This window comes from Acanthopagrus latus, chromosome 13 (genome assembly GCF_904848185.1).
Source record: "Acanthopagrus latus isolate v.2019 chromosome 13, fAcaLat1.1, whole genome shotgun sequence".
NCBI lineage: Eukaryota > Metazoa > Chordata > Actinopteri > Spariformes > Sparidae > Acanthopagrus > Acanthopagrus latus.
The window spans coordinates 5,071,804-5,091,977 of NC_051051.1; the positions used below are offsets into that span (position 1 = coordinate 5,071,804).

General features: G+C 43.3%; 1 protein-coding gene across 2 annotated transcripts in view; it reads left to right on the forward strand.

The window, feature by feature from the left end:
* Positions 1–20,174, forward strand: part of pcdh1a (protocadherin 1a) — a 91,182-nt gene that overhangs the window by 60,845 nt on the left and 10,163 nt on the right. For both annotated transcript variants that reach the window (XM_037120734.1, XM_037120733.1), the window contains exon 4: positions 8,492–8,711. In XM_037120734.1, coding sequence (XP_036976629.1) covers positions 8,492–8,711 — 220 coding nt within the window. The remainder of the gene's footprint in view (positions 1–8,491; positions 8,712–20,174) is intronic.

Genomic DNA, 20,174 nt, shown 5'->3' on the forward strand with positions numbered 1-20,174 from the left:
GAGAAGCTTTTTGTCGAAGGGTGATGCATTCACACCAGCACTCCCACATGCTGTCATATGGAATGGCGTGAGCAGTCCGATTTGTCATTAGACGTGGCAGCTATATTCACACATGGTGGGTCCCGCTGCAGTAATACTTGGTTTTACTGTGACAACATTATGGTATTTCAAGGCCAGTGCTCCCATTGAAATGAAATTCTCTGTGTAGGAAAAAAAAAAAGAAAAAAAAAAGAAAAGAAAAAGAAACTCAAGAATAGGCGGCAGCACAGACAGTGAAGAATGCGAATTCAGTCTTGCCTATCAAGGCCATTAAGGTCTATGTGATTGTTTTTTAATGCATTCACTCCAGCTCCTTTTTTTTTTTTTCTCTTCCTCCTCCATTTACAGTAATGTGAACAAAGGGACTTCTGGTCTTTATCCACCCCTCAGCCCCCACCCCTCCCCTTGTCTGATCACTTCATCCTCCACCCAAACCCATGCTGACTCCTCTGCACTCTTTCCCCCTCCCCGCCTCCCGCTTATGTTCCTCCCTCCCCCTCTCCAGCGTGTCCCCTAGTTTTCTGGTAGCTGTGTCTCTTTGATAATCCAAGACTCTTTGAAGACTCCAATTCCACGCTGCTTGCCTTGGAGCTATTGCACCTACAAAAACAACTGTGTGTGTGTGTGTGTGTGTGTCTGTGGAGAAAGAGAGAGAGAGAGAAAGAAGAGAGCAGTAGATGGGATGAGAATGGAGGACATAATGGTGGAATGGAAAATAAAAAACAGTTCCATACGCATTTCCTTTTCACGCAAGCCGCTCCAGTCTGTATGGTTTTTATGCTTGCTGCATACACTGAGAAGTGCACTTCTTCATTGTCATATTTGGTGGTGCAGCTCATTTTTTCTTGCGCCTTCAGAGGCAGCAGCTCATTGATTCCTGCGTGCATGCCCCCCCCGTCCAAAAAAAAAAAGAAAATATGCCAGAGCCGGGATGTACTTACAAACATTGTGACTAAATGGAAATTCTTGGTCCCACGTTTTGGGAAGAGACACTATCAGAGAGAGTTTGTCCGCGCACATTTCGTTGCTGGAATAACAGAGGACGCACACGCTGCAGTTTTTTTTTTCCGTAGATACTTGCCTACCAGTTTTGAACACCACTTCACAAAAATTAGCAGTTTGTCCTCTCAGATCTCAACAAAACATGATTTCCTCTGCTTCTGTCAGATGCTGCAGAGAGGCAATTAGAGGAAATTAGTTGGCTGTACTTAAAATGCCACACTGATCAAAATTAATCATCACTTAAAAAATGGTTCCTCCATCCACTTCCCCTCCACTTTGTGCTGCTGTCTCCTCTTACCTTTCAGCGAGTCTGGCTGCTCTCAGTGACTCTCCCCCTCTCTCTCTCTTGCTCCATTGTTTCAGTCTCAATCTTTGGTCCCCTCTCCTTCCATCTTAGTCTCCAGCCCTCCCCCTTTTTGTCTCTGTCGTTCTGCCTCTCTTTGGCAGAGGAGCTTGCCATTGGGATTTAGAAGAAATTGAATTGAATTATGAAGGAATTTCTCTGCAGCACGATTGGCATCATTTCCTCCACACAACAGAACATCATTCTCATATCTCTCAGTGTGGGGGGAATGAAAATAGGCCGTGCACCATTCTTTTTCTCTCATCCTTTTTAAATTGAATTTTTCATATCACAGGGGCACTGAGACATCAGCCGTTTCCTTTAACATGGGCAGAAAACCCATTTCATAATATCTGAGAGACACATAACTGTGATTCAATAGGAAAGGAGTCTGGCTTCCAGCGCCGGTTCACATACAACACAGTTCGACTCAGGATTGATAAACAGGGCCCCATACAGTAGGTTTCCCACAGCTTTAGAAGTCAAGGGTATTCCAGTTGAGTATGCTATGACTGTTTGGCTTCACAGGCGGTTAAAAGCACTCCATTGCAAACTAAATTAAATGCATAACCTCACAGATTCCTTCCACTCCACTCCTCTGTGCGGAAAAAACATGCATTCTTTACCTTCTGAAGCCTCCCATTTGACCAGTTTGCTTTTAGTACAATAAAAGGATCCTGCGCCATAACTGTCTTTCGCAGAAGCCATATTTTCCATGAGAAAATTGCACCCAAGTCGCCGCACAACGCACCAACGGTTATGTTTAGTAGGTTATTATCCCCCATTCATGTGTCATCTTCGAAATGATGCAACTCAGGCTCCTGTTAGTCTTTCCTTCCTCCTGCTGAAACTCTGATTATTCTCTGCTGGCCACAGTGACTAATCTTAAACAATACCTCTGTGTCAAAAAAGAAAATTAGATTAAAAGAAGAGTAGGCAACAAACTAACTGTGACTGGCCGTGAATATGTCCTCCTACGCACCTGTCTAGAAAACTCAAGGTGTGCGTGAGCCTTTACATTCAAGAACACATCGGCTGTAACAAACACGTTCTCACCCATTGGGCCATGGGAAGCAAATAAGATGTTCTATTTAAGTACAATGTTACCTACTTGATTGATTGTTTCAGCTTGTAGAAAAACAATTATTTTGCCTCCACAGCAATAAAAGAATGTAACAAGGGAGAAATGAAAACCTAATCTGGTGTATGTTTGAAATGTAGTTGTCATTGGAAGAAAATAGATCACTGGATTGATTAAAAAGGATTATGGGTCCTATTAATTCATTTCAATTTGCGTACTTTGATCCAGATATATTTCCCCGCATATAGTCAAAAGCGGCGTAAATTGAGATCGCAATCTGCATGGCACAAATGAAGTATCAGCCACTTTAGTTAAAAATTCAGAGGTTAACACTGGAAAAGATTCCATGCATCGTCAAGCTTTAAATCTCAGGTTGGATATTAAAAGATGTACTATTATTAAAATCCATATTACATGGGGTGGGGGGGAACCACCAGAGTGCTATTCTGCTCTGATAATAATTCCATTGTTATATATATATTGAATGTACTTCATGATGATGTTAATATTCTGCTGTCACCACACTATATGGATTGTATCTAGCCGCACCATATGTGCCGACAGTAAAGCTGTCACTCGCTGTGAAAAAAAACAGAATGCCAGTGAATTAATTCTACAAGGTAGTTAAAGCACAGACAACAAAGTCGCCAGCTTGATCGCCAAATGTTCAGTCAAAACTCAAACGCAAACTTGGAAGCGTGGGAGAGAGAAAGCGAGAGAGAAATTCGAAACGCTGAATCTAACTCACCTGCGACTCTGCTGGAAGTCTGCTCGGCAAAAGTGGCAGAGACGATGGAAAAGCTCTCCCATCTGCATAAGTACCGGCGGCCCGATGCACTAGCAATCAGTGAGGCTTGGCTGGATGACAGGGCACCTGACGGCAGAGTGGTGTCAGGTAGCTCCAGGGCATTCAAAATGGACTGGGAACTGGAACAACGGCAGCGGGTCTGCTGTCCCATCAGGGATCAGTGGTGCAAATCAGCAATGGCACTAGAGATGCTGCACAGTCACCAAATGCTCTCCTTGTTGCTTAGGCACAGCCATTTGCCCCAGGAATCCCTTTATATCACTTCATTCAAGCTGCAGGCTGATGCATTATTTTTTTTTTTTCTCTTTTACTTCCAATCCAATCTTTATGGCAGACTGTCCGGGCTGTTATTTGCAAGTGATTAGATAAAACCATCTACGATATCCCATCTGTGTCAGTTGCTGTGGAAACAACATAGGCGCCGGTACATATACGCAAACTGTCGGTGCATTCATCCCGATACAGACACCAAAACGGCAAAGGCTGCAGGCCGGTTGAATAATGGAGATGTATTTTCTCACTTTTCACACCGTAGCAATATCTTGTGTCAGTGCAGAAGTCCTCCATCACACCAGACAACATTAGTGACAGAGGTGGCTGATGTATGTTTTTTTTTTTGTTTTTTTTTCGCAGCAGTCGCAGTGAGATAACAGAGGCTAACAGCTGCCTGGGCGTGACGTCACTGCTATGTGTCAATTTGCTGCACTCTTTGGATCAGACCGGCAGTTTTACTCTTTCCCAAATCCCTCAAACTCTTGATTTTACTCACAAAGATCATCAGTTAGCATTATCAGACTACTTCACTTCTTAACACGTTTAGAACTTAGTTTTTATATATTATGTTGCCGTCTCCCTTGTTTTAACATCGTGTTGTGTAGGCATCCTCAGATGAACCGAAGGAAAATTGAAGTTCATCAATAACTGATGTGCGGTCTTTATAACTCCCTCCTCTAGACACACGGGGGTTTATATTGTATGCCGTCCCGTACAAAATCAATCGGAAGATCAAAGGGATTTAAAGTGTAGTGCTTTTTAAATCAAATGTCTTTTCTTATAGATGTTATTCATTACATCAATAGTTCTTAATTAACTATGAGTACACTCAACTCGCATGACCTCGAGTACAAGCACATCAAAAGGCTTTTAGTGTACCTTTTAACTTGTATCGTGCCCACGAGTGCCCTGAGAATGTTTGTTTTCTGTGACAAGGCCTTTTAGCGTGACATCCCCTCATCTAAAAACTCCAGGAGAGCTCCCTTTTCTCCTGCTTGACAGAAAATATTTCGCCGATAAACTGCTGCATTGTCCGCACACGATTAGGGTCGGAAACATCCATCAAAGTCAACCCATTCACGTCTCTTTGTACAGCTACCCAAATCTTTGGGTGAAAGTGAAAAGTGAAAATATTTGGCAAAAGAAAAAGCGCGCTGGCCATGAGACAGATTTTTCAGTCGCTGCGAAAGAAACAAATCTTTTGTTTGTTCTTCCTTTTTAAAACCGCAGTTCTAAGCAGTGAACAAACTTCTATCGAGGTGACAATTTTGCAAAAAAAAAAAAAAAAAAAACCTCTCATGTGAGTTTGATTCATAGCAAGTGGCAGATTTGTCCATTCAGGCTCAACTAGCTCAGGTGCTGACTTGTGCTGCCACTATTAGGTACCTGAGAGGCTGAGAGATATAAAGGCACCTGTACACCTACAATGTCACTCGGTGTGGGTGTACTGTGTACTGTTTCTTCTTTCAGATGCATTATGTTCAAGGCGGTAAAGCAAATCAATCTAAGCTGTGAGGTGATGTGATAGTCAGGGTGTAGGTAAGTATGAAATCTGGTATTGAGGTGCTTGAGGCAGCAGCAGCTATTGTACTTTTTTTCTTATTTCTCTTAACTAAATATAGTGGTAGAATGCTGGTTTGCCTTATTATAAAGAGGGAAATCACGTATGCATATATATAAAAGTAGAAAAGAAACAAATTACCGTCTTCTCTTTCCAAATCTTTTGGTACATTCAGGTGTAACCACGGGTGGCTTGAAATTATTCTGACGCAGTAGGTTGTATATAATATTTCTGGCAGGGAAAAAAAAAAAGGGCTATGGGAGCTCTAGGTAGGCAGCGGATGATTGGTTTTTATTACTTTGTTAAAATGTGTCCTGGTCCCCTTGTAAAGACAGAATCCCCGCTGTTTCCTTCCATCTGCGTTGAGATCGTAATATTAGGCGTATAAATGAGGCCATTTTAGCCCAATCTAAATGGGGTTATGAATTCACATGTCATCATAAATGTCCCCTCTCTTTTCATTCTCGGCCCCATAGCTTCTTACTCCTACCACAATGCCCAAACAATCCCGCTCTCCCTGCCTCCAGTCTCCCAGAATCTAATCCTTCTGCCTGTCCCCTCCAGCCAAAGCGCCATCCGTGTCTGCCTGACCAACTCCCCACTCCTGCTCAGCCTCCCCTTCCATCCCTTTCCGTCTTGCCGCATCCCTACAGCCCCCAAGGCCTGGCAAAGGATTTGTGCTCTGACTAAAAAGGAGAATCTATTTCCCATCTCTGCAGCCCCAGCTAGTTATCATACCCAGGAAACATGCTGACTCTCCGGAGTGATGCCTTAAGGAGAAGTTTAAGCAAGAATCCATATTTAAACAACTAAACGCCCCCCCTCGCATTTAAACAGTCACGGAGCCTCGGCGACCTCCGATCATATTTCATGAATGCACCTTTGAAATAGATCATTTATCTAGTTCAATACGGCGCTGAAAATGTCACAGAAACGATAGTAGAATAAGTCACCATTAAACTGGCGTGCTGGAGTGGTTCCCCTACTGAGACTTCCTGTTCAGCGCAGTCCATTTTTAACACTTTGTACAATGCAGAACTATTCATGAAATTCAAAATTTGTGTGGGTAATGATAAACAGTGCCTCCTCACTTATACAAAGCGCAGCTTGCGAGCACATTTTTACAGTAGCGCAAAGATGCACCCCATCAAAGAGCATGTTTAATAGAAAGAAAAACAAACGACACATTTTCTTTTTCTATCCCCTCAAAACCTCTCATTGCCCTCTTGTTCTCGTTTGAGCACTGAGCATGCAAATCACAAACGGAAAGACACAAAACCAGCTGTTTTGTTTCAAAGTTTCCTTTATTTTTCACCTTAAATTCCATCAAATGTTGCAGCTGACTGAAAGGCCCAAAGCCTCTTTTCTACTGTATATCATGTGTGATTTATTGACGTTGGAGTGCTGCTGAGAGAGAAAAGAAAAAGTATAATCATTATTTAGATGAAAGGCCAGGAGGGAAAGGATGGAAAGGATGCATCAGTGCAGAAAAGTAAACTGGTTGAGATGATGTGGAGGTGAACAGGTTTCTGGAAAGCCTGCTAACAGTATTAACAACGCGTTGTTGATGGCACTTACCTGAGCTCTGAAAGCATTTTCTCAATATCTGGTTTGTGTGTGTGTGTGTGCGTGTGTCTGTGTGTGTGTGAGTGGGTGTGTGTGACCTAAAAAGGACTGATGGTTCTGAATGATTTTGGGCATGGATTTGTTTGCCAGAGGAAAAAAAAAAAAAGTGGTGGAACGGTAGAAAGCACAGGACCGTGGTATTGATCCGGGCTGACTCGTGCAGCGGAGGCAGAGCCCGTTCTGCTGTATCAGTGCTTTCCTGTTTTTTTTTTTGTTTTTTTTTTTACACAATGTCCTCATGTGAAGAGGGAAAGGAGGGAAGGGAGGGGAAGAGTGAGATTGCATGTGCGCTGCTAGGAGTCATCTTTCTGTTGTGGATCGGCGGTAAGTAGCCATTAGTAAACTGATCTTTGGGAGAGGAAATTTAATGGTCTCCTAACTGTATTTACAAGCCATTCAATTTGATAAAGGGTGTGATCGTGACTGATTTATTGTACGCCGGCCCGCTCCACTTCAGCCGATCAAATTTAAGATTTCATCAGCATTTTCATTCATTCATTTACTCCTTCATTCCTTCACCAAATCTCATCGGTATATGAGAGTGAACGGAGATCTTATATTACATTTTAATGCTGGCAAAACAGCGACTGTCACAAACCATACTTCCAAAGCTGTTTTTTTCATCCCTTTTCGTTAGCCATATTCAGATCTTCACGGGACCCCTCTTCAGTTAAACGGCAGAAAATATTGTCTCGCTTTCCACTCGGTTGAACATCAAAAGCGGTGGAAGAAAAAGGGGGAAAATATTAAAATATGGAGATAGGAAGTAGCTCACTGGGGCTACTGATTAGTGTACCAATCACTGTCATCAGAATTCATTTGGCAGTAGCAGATTTAGAAAAATGAAACTTTTGTCTGTCTCATAATGACAGTTTTCCGCCGCCTCAATCTCCGTGACACGCCATGACGCTTGTTTGTAGCATTTCGCTTTCGCGTCCATGCAAAAATGTAAAGGCATTGTCTCCATACATGGGAATCTTTGTCTGCATCTCCACACAGTCTATATCTATGCGAGCGACTGTTCTGAGCAGAATTGTGAACATGGCTGACAAGAATACACACGGCTCTGCCATTGTTGGTTTTCTTTTCTTCCGTATGTACTCGACGCCACCTCCATCTGGAGCTCTCGATAAGATGGAGGACCGGTAACATGAATTCTTCACGTTCTGTATCCTGGATCTGTACCTGCTAGTTCATTATCTTACATGATTTGTTTGATATGCAGCACATTGTCAGAATGCAGGGATTCTTTCCATAAAAACATACAGCATTTTAGACACATTAATCTGAACACATACAGTAGAACCTGTCATGTATTAAACACTGCATACACATATATCTTAATCGTTCTTTACATATACAGAATATTTAAACACATGCCCCATATTTAGTTATTTAAATTTTGGAGTCCTGTATTGGACGCTTTAATTATGTTGGTGTTTTTCAACTTCTGCTGCTCTGCTCTTATTATTTAAGTCCATATCCTCACTCTGTTCATATATTCCACCTTATATAATCTTCAGAATAATAATACTGCACAAGGCTATTTAATATTTAAGGCTATTTTAATATTTAATACTATTTTCTGACTTTTGAAGTGTGAACTTTATAAGGCCGGGCTTAAATGGTGCGAGCTGCGGCTGTTGCCATACAAACCTGCCCACCATCTCCATGGCACCGTCCTAATGGGAGAAAATAGTGCAGCTGAAAAACACCGGTGCCCAAGATGTTCATTTTGTTGTCTCTCTGTTTTTCTAGCACCCCCATCGGCGAGTGACCTTCTCCACGGCCAACCCTGTGCAGGACCTGCAGGATGCCTCCCAGCACAGCTACTATGACAGCGGTTTGGAGGAATCAGAGACTCCCAGCAGCAAATCATCGTCTGGTCCTCGCATCGGACCCCTGACCCTGCCCGAGGACCACTACGAGAGGACCACTCCAGATGGCAGCATCGGAGAGACCGAGCACCCTGAAAATGGTACGGTGACAATCCACCTCTGATCTGTTGTGTTTCCCCATGAATATGTATTTGAATGTAAATGGCTCCTAATAGGCCTGGTTTGTGTGTGTGTCTGTGTGTGTGTGTGTGTGTGTGTGTGTGTGTGTGTGTGTGTGTGTGTGTGTGTGTGTGTGTGTGTGTGTGTGTGTGTGTGTGTGTGTGTGTATGTGTGGTGCTGTTGTCAAGAAAGACACTTGTGGGAGATTTGTTTGTGCTCCGTGGCCATTTTGGAGTGGAAATGTTGTGGCACCCGTGACGTTGACTGGCTGCGTTTGTCGATGACTGTGTGAGATGTTATTGGTTTTTAAGCAGATCTTCGCGTGTGTGTGTGTGTGTGTGTGTGTGTGTGTGTGTGTGGTATCAACGCTGGAGCTAGCAGTGTCTCCATCCTCCTCATCAGCAGGTCCTCTGTCAGACATCCTTAATGACCCTCTCTCACAAGTGTGCTAATTAAAAAGCCCAACTAATGGAGCGTTTGCCCTCTAAATAAATCTGAACCATGACATCTGTGCACACATCGCCATGTTTACTCGAAGCATTTCCCCGCCGTTAGCTGGACCCCGAGTCGGACTGCAGCTTAGGTGTGCAAGAGCCATAATTTCTCAGCACAGTAATCAATCCGCAGGCTGAGCGCTGATGGTCTCAGCACTGGTCCATATTAAAAAAAAAAAAAAGGAAAAAAGTCTTAGCCAAAGCTGTGACTACTGTTCTGTGAACTGTGCATCATAATAACAATTTTGCAGCCCTAAGCCGCAAAACATAATCCATTACCTGCCTTATAAGACACTATGATAAGTGATTCTCATGGTGCATTTCCAGTCATTATAGTGTTTTGCATCGCACCACTCTCCAGATCAGACGCTGTTACGTGGTGATAGTTCGCTGTTCTCCTCGTATTTGTATATCATTAGTTCACCATGGTACTGCACCTCATAAACATGTGTGGTTCTGCTTATGGATTTTTTTTTTTAAGGGTATAAGCGTGCAAAATGGGGTGCGTGTCTGCAGGGGGCTTGATGGAGCTGCTGATCAGCACTGACAGTTACTTTGTCACACTGTCAGAGAAAATGACACCTTATCGTCGATAGGACTGTACACCTCGTGTGTGTGGAGAGAAAATCTGGCTTTTTAAAGTGAAAGGGTAAAAAAAAACTATTTCAGTCTCACGCATTCCCTTTTCTAAAAAAAAAAAAACTAACTAAACACAGCAGGATCAAAGGCTAAAATGTGTCACCGTCACGCTAAAACTGCACATGACAAACTTCTATTATTAGTATAGCATCCGGGCGTTGTGATGCATTGCCTCTTTGCGCGACAGTTGTGCTGGATCTCATTAGCTCGCTCGTTCATCTCTTTTGCAAATGTTTATTGTTTATTTTGGTTTATGTCAGTCAGTGACACCATAATTCAAGGATAGGCGGAGGCGGCGGGTGTGCGGGAGAGGATAAGTCCTGAAAATACTCTGCTTCCCTCTGGTTCTATAGAGGTCAGAGATTGCTTAATATCTCATTTAATAGCTGGATTCAGCCACCTCAGGTGAGCTTTAAAGCCCAGCAGCCGACAGTTAACTATTTTCGTTTAATCTCTGCACTTATGATGTCTAATATATGCATTTTCCTCTTTTTTTTGCCATTGTTGTGGCTCTTTGTTGTGTTTTTTTCCCCATGTGCAGAAAACAGGTTTTGTCAGACAGGGCGCTCTTTGTTGTCAGCGGCAGGAGAGCAAGATTGTGAGTGGAGATGGAGCAGTTAAAGAATGAAAAGATGGCACAAGATGGGGGGGAGATGTTAGATTGTGACAGGGAGCGAGGACTAAGAGTCTCTGACAGGGAAGCGAAGCCCATAGGATGAGCGCATAGGACAGGGAGATGTGAAGATGAACCGCTAACCGAGGATAGACCTAATTAAAATGTGATTCCCCCTTCAGGGAGATAACAAAGAGCCCACATAAAATGAAAGATTAGACAGAAAAATCAAAACGAGACAGAGGAGTTCCTCCCCGGCTCCACCTGAACGGTGACGTGAAGTTCTTTTTTTAAACGTTTGAGTGACAGAGTGACAGGTTGTACTGGTGCGGAGCTTTATTCGTTGCAGTAGAGATGAGTGACAGGCTAAAAATTGGGAGGTGAGCATGATGTGTCACTCCATTTAAGTTGGATAAAACACAATATACGAACCCCAGACTGTCGAGCCTGTGCATCACTGGACCCCTGGAAATATCGACATGGATGTGTGTTTTGTTATACAGGTTGAACTCTGACAGTGGCGAATCTACATTTGGGGAGCGTGTCGGCGGGCTGTGGTTGAGAGTGATGTAGTACACGATTCCATTTTAGATCCACTTTCGGCTCTCAGGTGAACTTTTTGGAGCTGGAACCTGATGGCCCATTACGCTGCTGTTGCATCCCTGTCCATGCAACAAGTCCATTCGAGATGTGTTACTTTTAAGGATAGTAATGCCAGAGATTGGTTATTAACAAAGAATAGATAATTACTTATTAATTGATTTATATCAGTTTGCTACATTTTACTTTTGCAGACGCTAGTAATCTGACCTCGGTTTATTGGAGTGGGTGGCGAAGAGGAAAAGAGTATGCGGTCTGTAACACTCTCTCTGCCTCGCTTAAGCAGACATCAACATATTCCCCCATGGCAGCCTTGCTTTGGAATTAAGAGTAGATTCAAACTACGGTAATAAAATCTTCTGATATTTGTCATGTCTGCGGCCCTGATCTGCAGCAATTAATTTTCTGGAGTTCCTCTGTCCGTATGCCTGAGCAGCTGCTCCCTCCTCCCACCTCTGATTCTTGTCTTCGGGCTGTGTTAGAGTGCACTCCATTTCAGTTTCCCCATGTGTATTTTCCACTCTTGTGTTCACGCGTGTAGCAAGCACATTGCTCAACTGTTGGTTAATCATCAGAGATGTTTATCCGTCGGATGCATGCCTCTCTCTCCCCCTCTCTCCCTCCCTTTTACCACCCTGTATATGTGTTTGCACCTGCATGCATGCATATTTGTTTGCATTGAAGGGTGTTGCATCACCTCCCCCCAAACCTCTAAATCATTTTGATTACAGTGCCATTTTATTTTAATAGACTCTCATCATAATCACTGAGCTCTTTAATTCTCTTTAAGTTGATTGCTTCAGACGGCATGAAAACTGCTTATCTCGTACGTCTGGTTGCCGTCAAGACGTGCGATTCGTCCCGCGCGGCAAAAATCAGAGGAAGTCGGTAGAGCTCGTCTCCGTCTGTCCCATCTGTCCATCGACAGAATCTTGAGCACTGCTGATTGGATTTTGATTAGCGGTCGAATCAAAAGTGATTTACAGTGTTTATTTCTGATTGGTTCACAGGCCTCTTTTTTTTTGGGGGGGGGGGGTTATTTACATTTTGAGCATTTCAATTCCAGTGAAAGCACAGACGTATCAGATTGTGTTGAACAAGATGACATCAGGCCACTGTAATTATACAGATCTGATTTTGTTTTATGTAGTTTCTCTATTCATTCATTCGATATGTATGACCAAATATTTATGACGTTTTATCATATATATAATAACATCAATATATCGATATTGATATTAAGACTACACTGTAGGGACGGTTATCCGTACTTTCACAAAAATATTACAACAATGCAATTTATGATCAATAGTCAACAGCAATGTGGGTATGATGACTAAATGCAAGTTTTAGAACAAGTAGAACAGTCAGGTAAGTTCATAAAATGACATCACTTCACTGTTACGCATCCTGAAAAAGACAACAATCATGTCAATTGTCAAATATAACAATATCCAAATTATGAGACAATATAAAGTCTCTTATCACAAAACCGACATTGTATTGATTGATTGGCCAACCCTAATTAGTTTCTTTAGTTTTACTTCATAATGGTTCAAATCAGTGTTTGAAACTCCATCATCCCAAGCACACAGAGCGTGTTGTTAGCCCCAGCACACACCTGCAATCACACAACTCTTAAAAGTGTTAAACTTTCGGCCGCCTAAGATCCCTCATGACTCATGACTCATCCAGGACCTTTGGGAGGCCCCTTCCCTCCTTTTGGACACAAGTTTGACTGGCAATTCTTTCATGTCCGGTCCAACCTGGACAATAATCACTCTTCTGCGGATCGGTGGTTAGGCGTCTTGGCTGTGATATGAGGGCTAGCACTGCTAGGACACAGGTGGATTGAAGACGGGTACCACACATGCGCACACGCGCACACACACACACACACACACACACACACACACACACACACACACACACACACGCACACACACACACAAACTCAATTGACCACAGATGGAGGAATTTTGATGTGGCCGGCTGCCCAGTGTGAGGTCTCCCCGTGTCTTCCTCCGTGCGGACTCGCTGCCATATGGGCCATTGAGAAGGGTGAGATAAAATGGAATAAATGGCATTTGCATGATAATAAGGTTCTTTAGTGATGCCGTCTGATTTTCCTGCTTTAGATCTCCCAGATCAGTGCATAGGGTTATATATGCATTTTTTTTTTCTTTCTGAGCCCTTGTCAGGAATTTTCCCGCTTCCTATGCAAGCCATATCAGTATCATACAGGGTGCCCCCCGCCTTAGCCAGAGATGTGAAGGGAAGACATGGTGCAAACAGAGAGGCAGGGCATCAGCTTAATGGGGCTTGTTTGTCCTATGAGTGCCAGCTTGGGCCCCTGTCCGAGTGCCAGTATAGCATGCTGATGCAGGGGTGTGGGTTTCCTCAGACAGATGTCATTGTGCCTTGTCTGAGTCCCTGCCTGTTAGTACTGTTGAGTGCTGTGGAGACCATGCCAGCCTGTACCAGCACAGTGGCCTAAGCCAGCCGTTGCTGGAACTGCCACCACCCGAGAAACAGGACGGGTCACGGGGCGAGCAGTTTTGTGGAAGCTTCCTGCAAAAAAAAAAAAAAAAAAAAAAAAAAAGCTCCTTACAAGTGGTTCCCCCAGGCAAGTTGTCATGAGTAATATGCTTATAATCCCGAGCTCGTTCTAGCACACGCATTATGCTCTGTGCACATCAACTGCTGCTGTTTGTTGCCCCCCCACCCCACCCCTCCAATTGTTTGTCATTTTACTTCGTAGTAAATAGGTCACTGGATGGGCCCAACTGGAGCAGAATTAAACTCTCTAACCTGAATTAGGCTTTGACACCACGGACAATTGTTAACTATAACCCCTTTTTTTTTTTTTTTTACAAATGACTTCATGGGACGATGCAGCTGAATCAAAAATGGAACTGATGATGTGTCAACGCGTCACACAGTTTTCAATGTGCCCCGATTTCCCTCCGCCCAATTTGAATCCGAGAATGTGCTCTCGCTCGCGTGGTCGCCGACAATGGGACCGACGCGCTCGTCGCCAAAACTTCGGCCCCGCACACATCAAAGCGCTCGCCGAGCGACCGCAGACAGGCCCTGTGTGAGAGAGAGGACATGTATCACAGCTCAGACCATTAACTGTAGCTACGTCAGGACCAGGCTTATTTTCTATCAGAGCGAACCGACTTATTATTGTGTGGCAGAGATCGCAGCCACGTGTTAAATCTAGATGGAACCCCGAACAGAAGCCCCATTATCCCAATAAATCTTGCATTCAATTTCATACCACCTTCTTTCACACATAAAAGGGATTTCTCTGTGGTTTCATCATTGTGTCCAGCTGACTGGAAGACTTTGGTAACATTAGCGATAGTAAAATGCCTTTCCTCAGAACCTGCAAACCGATGGCAAATATAAATGTTAATGGTGTAAATGTCTTTACATTCTTTTTACTATTTACGTTTCTAAAAGTTTAGATCATCAGCTCAATGACACTATGCTGGCAGTCCGATAAGGTTTAGTCCCACAACCACTTGGTTACGGGTTGGAAGTCTTCCCCAACGTCTCACTGAAAATATCCAGTTGTTTTTCACTCTCAAATACTGAATGCCAGTATGCCATCTTGAATAGTCGTCTCTTTTCTTGGCAGTTGTCTCGCCCAGCTGTCAGAATAAAGTCAGAATTCTGCCACTAAAGTTCAAGCCGTGAATCAATTCATCATATATAGCCAGTCAGTCTTTGTATATGGGTGTTTTTTAGCATGTTAGGTGTAAAAAAGCAAACCCAGACAATCTGAAAAACATGTATCTAAATGTCCTTTAAATAATGAAAAAGAGAAAAGCAAGAATCATAAGTGATTCAGTAGTTTTCTGCCATGTTTTCTGAAGGGACGGATTCCCAGTCCTCTTTATTTTAACTGTGATCTGCACAAGCTACTCAGCTCTTATCCACATGTGTGTGACATGGATGAAAACCCAGATGAGTGTTTTGAATTATGCGCAGAAACACACATTAGGGTTCCATAAATAGTGCTTTTAACACCACGCTGCCACGGAAAAAAAATGTCTGGTTTTAGCGCTAAGCTTGTAAAATGAATGAGTGAGCCAGTATGCCTAAGCCAGTATCCCTAAGCTTTAGATGTGCTCATGTATTACTCTAACAAAAGTGGATGGCTCTCTGTACTTAGGCAAAAATTGGATAGCATGCAGCCTGCTCTTGCCACGCCAGTGAGTCTGGGCAACAGCGTGCTGAAGCAGCAGGTTTGGAGGTGGTAATGTCTCTGTGTGTGTGTGTAAACGTGGGCTTGAAAGTACAAGTTTATAAAGACACATGGAGAAACATTTCTTAATTAGCCCGGTGTAACTCGTGGCTGTAGGAGACGCTGCTTTTAGCTGAGTGTCCACTGGCAGGTCCATGGGACCCTGAGTCGGAACTTTAAGGATAATTATGGAAGCAGAAATAGAAAGTGGTGGTAGAGCTCTGCAGCTCTCAGTGGGTCTTACCCAGTCTCACCCCAGATGTGATTCGCAGAGCAGGTAGAGCGCTGTGCGGCGGGGAGGGGATGTTGGCCAGGGGCCAGATCCACTTCAACCTCAGCTGGTCGGGCAGCTCAAGCCGGCATCAAGAGAAAGGCCCTGGGGGTCATCTCTCCATCATAGTGCGATGGGGACGGCGAGTCGCTGAACCTCCCTCTAACTAGTGTTCTGCCCTTCAATGATGGATGGCACTTGAGGGACTGGAATTGTACTGTATGGGTCTGACATGTATTTCCTTATTTCCAGAGAGCTACAAAGGAATGGAGCCGCTTTCGCTGTAAGGCTTTTCTCACAGTCAGTTGGAAATATCTCAAAACTCAGTGCAGTTCAAGGACCTTACAAACTCAAGGAGGACTAAATTGTGTGGAACTGGAAAATGTCATCCTTAAACCAAGTAGAAAAGCACCAGTACATCTTTTTATTTTTACAAATGGAAATGGATCAATTCCTAATTTACGGTATTGCTGTTAAGATGGTTTATCATCCAGTCGATACTCTACATGCCTTAAGCTCAACGGAAATGACTTGAATTAGTCTTGCTTAACCTCGTGGCCGAGCATGTAAAGGTGACATAAATAACACCTTTCTGCTCTATTACACAAAATCATTAGATTTCCTTTACAGATTTTGACAGGGTTTTCGAACCTCGTCTCAGACTTTACTAGTTCTCGGCTTTCGAAACACATTTTAAAACTGTCTTTCTGGTGCACGAGATCCCCAAAGAACCCCTCGTTCTCGAGCCAAAAGTAAGTAATTCTGACAGAATTTTGCATGACGGTGTAACGTGTTTCTGCTATGCCTTTCTGCTGGAATTCTGCTCTAATTAGCGAGCGTCATTGTAAAATTGTGACAGATTTTTGCCACTTTCCAAACTACAGAGCTGTAACACAGACACGCCAGATTTTAATGTGAATTCCAATCGGTCAACTGCCCTCAAGTCTTATTTTACTTAAAGCAATTATGCGTTTTATTTCCACCCTCCCATTTGGGTCACTCCCTCTCAGATGGTCATGTTTGTAAGGCCTCAGCACTTGTCACTCATCTTGATGAGCTGTCTACTCTGAAACAGTATCTAGCCCGGAGATGAGGTACCCATCAAACACGCAGCCACCACAGGCGCTGGAAAACAGATGGCGAGTGCAGCCACTTTAATAAAAAAAAAAAAAAAAAGAAAGAAAAAAACAGCAACAGCTATGTTTACTGTTGTTGTGCATTTGCTGTGTGTTTTTTTCTCTCGTTCCCTTACTGCTTCCCCACATAATTGTTGTAATTGCTATGGTTCCCTTGCACTTGGTAACCCCAACCTGTCTCACCACGAGCTTCATTTGCTTTAAACAGCAGCAGAGTGAATATGCCTAACACCTTCAAATAATGCCACACGAAGCCAGGGTCACACACAGGCCCAGACTACTGCACTGTGTTCGTGACCCAATTTACCCATCAGCTGATTAAATTTTAATTTCATTACCCGACAATAAAGTGGACGGCCTGTCCATTTACGTTATTTTAATGCGATGAAACATTTATGTTTCTGTTTTAATGCCGACTCTGAATACACAAGACAGCAGCGTAAAGTGCAGGTATGGTCTTCATTCATTCAATTAGCCCAAATACTCCCACATATCTCCCCCCCAACACCCGCCTCTCCTCAACATCCACTCTCATATCTGAGCAAATATTAGGTCGACTGTGTTACTGTGTGAGATTTTTCTGTGGGAGGGTTTCAGGAACATCAAAGGACATTCATGTTGACCCTTCTCCGTCATGCTAAGCTCATAAAAGTCAGCCAACACAAGCAGCCAATTGCAGTGGATCAGTAAGGAACAACAGGGAGGGTGGACTCACGCTGGAATCAAAGGCCCATATGATGACCCCCCGCTGCCTCCTGTGTTTGGCGTCTCTCTTTAAGTCCATATTTAAAGACTTCGATATGCAAGTTTCTCTTAATAATTATATATTCAATCATGTTCTTGATTCCATGTGATATTTTCTTTTCCCCTTAATCAAAGCCTTGTCAGGATAAAGCTATCGCCTGGCAGAAGGGTGCAGACGGGTGAAGCCACATTGGGAAATTGCTGCTGTTGCCTCTCTGCAACACAAAAGGCAATTTTCATATTTCATCATGTCATACATTTGAATTGTCCTGCTCGGGAAACGCACAGCTCTATTGTTCAGAGCATTGTGGGAACAGAGCTTTCCGTCTGACTGCGTTAGTATGCTGACTTCTCCACAGAATTGTCAGTCATGCAGCAACTCTCCGTCTACAGTAAATGGTCAAATAAAGCTCTGCCTCTCTCCGGGCTCGTTATTCAGCCACTGCGTGGACTGCTTACATGAATCTAAAGATCGGATTTTGCGGGGATTACGTCGATGTTTGTCCATACTTCTAAACGATGCACCTACTGTGGCTGTGTTATTTAAATCCATGCGTATTAACTTTTATCAGATTTGCCTCGTTATACCACTCGCGCTGATATATGCAGTTCGCCTGGAATGCATCCAGACTGAGAAAGTACTCCCAGCAGCAAACCTGAGCCTGATCATTTGGCGCCTGGTTTGAGGATATAAAGCATGATCAAATGATTAAAGTTTCCCCCGGAGCAATCACGGCCACGGACGAGGCTATGCAGCTCAACCAGACATGGGAAGGTGTTGGGGATATGTCACCGCAGAGCAAAAAAATAAAAAAAATCTCTCTGAAGCTTCGCTCTTCCTCTCTACTTCCTATTCAGACTGCGCAGGTGTAGGCTAATTAGCAGCTAATGTTATCTCTCCCGAGTTAACCGTGTCTCACACTGCAGACCGGGGGGAGATCTAAGGCAGCATTAGCAAGGAGATAACATCTTGATTGAAAGGGGAGGAAAAAACAACAACTGGATCATGGAAGACATCCGTTTTACATGTCAATAAGATCAGTGAGTGAGAGATAGCGAGCATGAAAGTGGCACATAGGAATTACCTCCAGAGGAAAAATCGGTAGAGGAAAAAATAATTCCGTCTTTGATAATTGGAGATGTAGATCACATGTAAAGAAAGACTTTGATTTTCCGTATTGATGAAAATCAAATTGCAGATCAGTCACATTATGTGTTGCGACCACTTCTACCATCTCCTGGACTGAAAACAATATTAAAAAAACATTTCCTGTTGAAATCAAGGGATTCTGTAATGGGTTAAATGGAGAGCCGGGTCAGCGTGTGGGCGACAACAAAAGATAAAAGCACGATAGCAACATATTGCGACCTGAGTATAAAAGCCCATTACTGCAAGTGTTTTACGGATACATTTTGGTTCAGGGAAATAAAAAGCGCAAATGTGACGAACATTACCAGCAAGACTGCATGTTTCCCTTCCCTGTTTCACCCTCTACCTGCCAGAATGAGGCCATGGAGCGCTGCCACCAGGGGGGGGGGAGAGAAAGGGCCACAGAGTGCAAATGTGAAAAGCCTAAAGCAGGAAGAAAGCTTCAAAGGCAGGGGCCAAGAAAGAGACATTCAGACGCAAAGAAGAAAGAACGTTTGGGTGTGAGACAGGAATAGACAAGTGACTCTTCAAGTAAATGTCACACAGTAATCAAGAGAGAGGCTGGGTGATAAAACGTTCTGTCTAATTATCATGACAATATTTCCCATTAAATCACTCGTGAACTTCACACACACACACACACACAAAAAAAGGTATTTTTGGTGTTGATCTGTCTCGGCGCCATCTTCACTCCCTAACCTCGGAGCTGTCACCGATTATTAAGCCAAATCAAATCTTGTATGTTGTTTTTTGTTATTAGCTAATCTGCACCAGAAACAGACCTCTGCTGCTCTGCTTGGCGAACGCATTCCGCTCGCAGCAGAGCAGAGTCAATCGACTCGTTCCGCTTGAAACGTGCTCTTAACATTTTTGCACCGACCAAGTTTGTTTCAAGCTGATGAATGTCCCCCCGTCCTCTTCTTCTGCCTTGACCCTGTGCAGAATTAGTAATGGAGGTACACTTTTTGTGGCGGAAGAAAAAGCCTGAAAAAAAAAAAAATCATCAGCCTATTGAGCGTCCAGTCACAACCCCACACCACAGGGATTTAGTCTACATTTCTCTGAGCCTCTCTAATTAAATTACACAGAAAAAAAAAAAAAAAAACTGAATGGGAAATGCAAGGTTTCCTCTTTCAGGAGCAGGAGGGTTGTGAAAGAGAAGGAGGACTGGAGTGGGCCTTAATGTAATAATGTGAGCAGATTATTACATGGCTAGCATAAATATATGATGACATTGTCAAATTTTGCTTACCCCTTCACAAAAAAAGCTTTGCAGTAAACCTCTGACGGCCAATATGTAAATGCAGTCATTTTTTTGTTCTTTATTGTTATCCAATTTAACACATTTTTCAACACCTAACTATTATTGGCCACATGCTCGGTTGTATTCACATCACACTCAACATGTGTGTCAGCAGCAGCTCATTGTGCATAAGCTGCATTTCACTCCTAATCAGCCTCCCTGTGTTCAGTATTACACCCTGCGATCCACTGTTGGCGCAGCCCACGCTAAAGATTTAAATGAACAGCATTAATAAAATA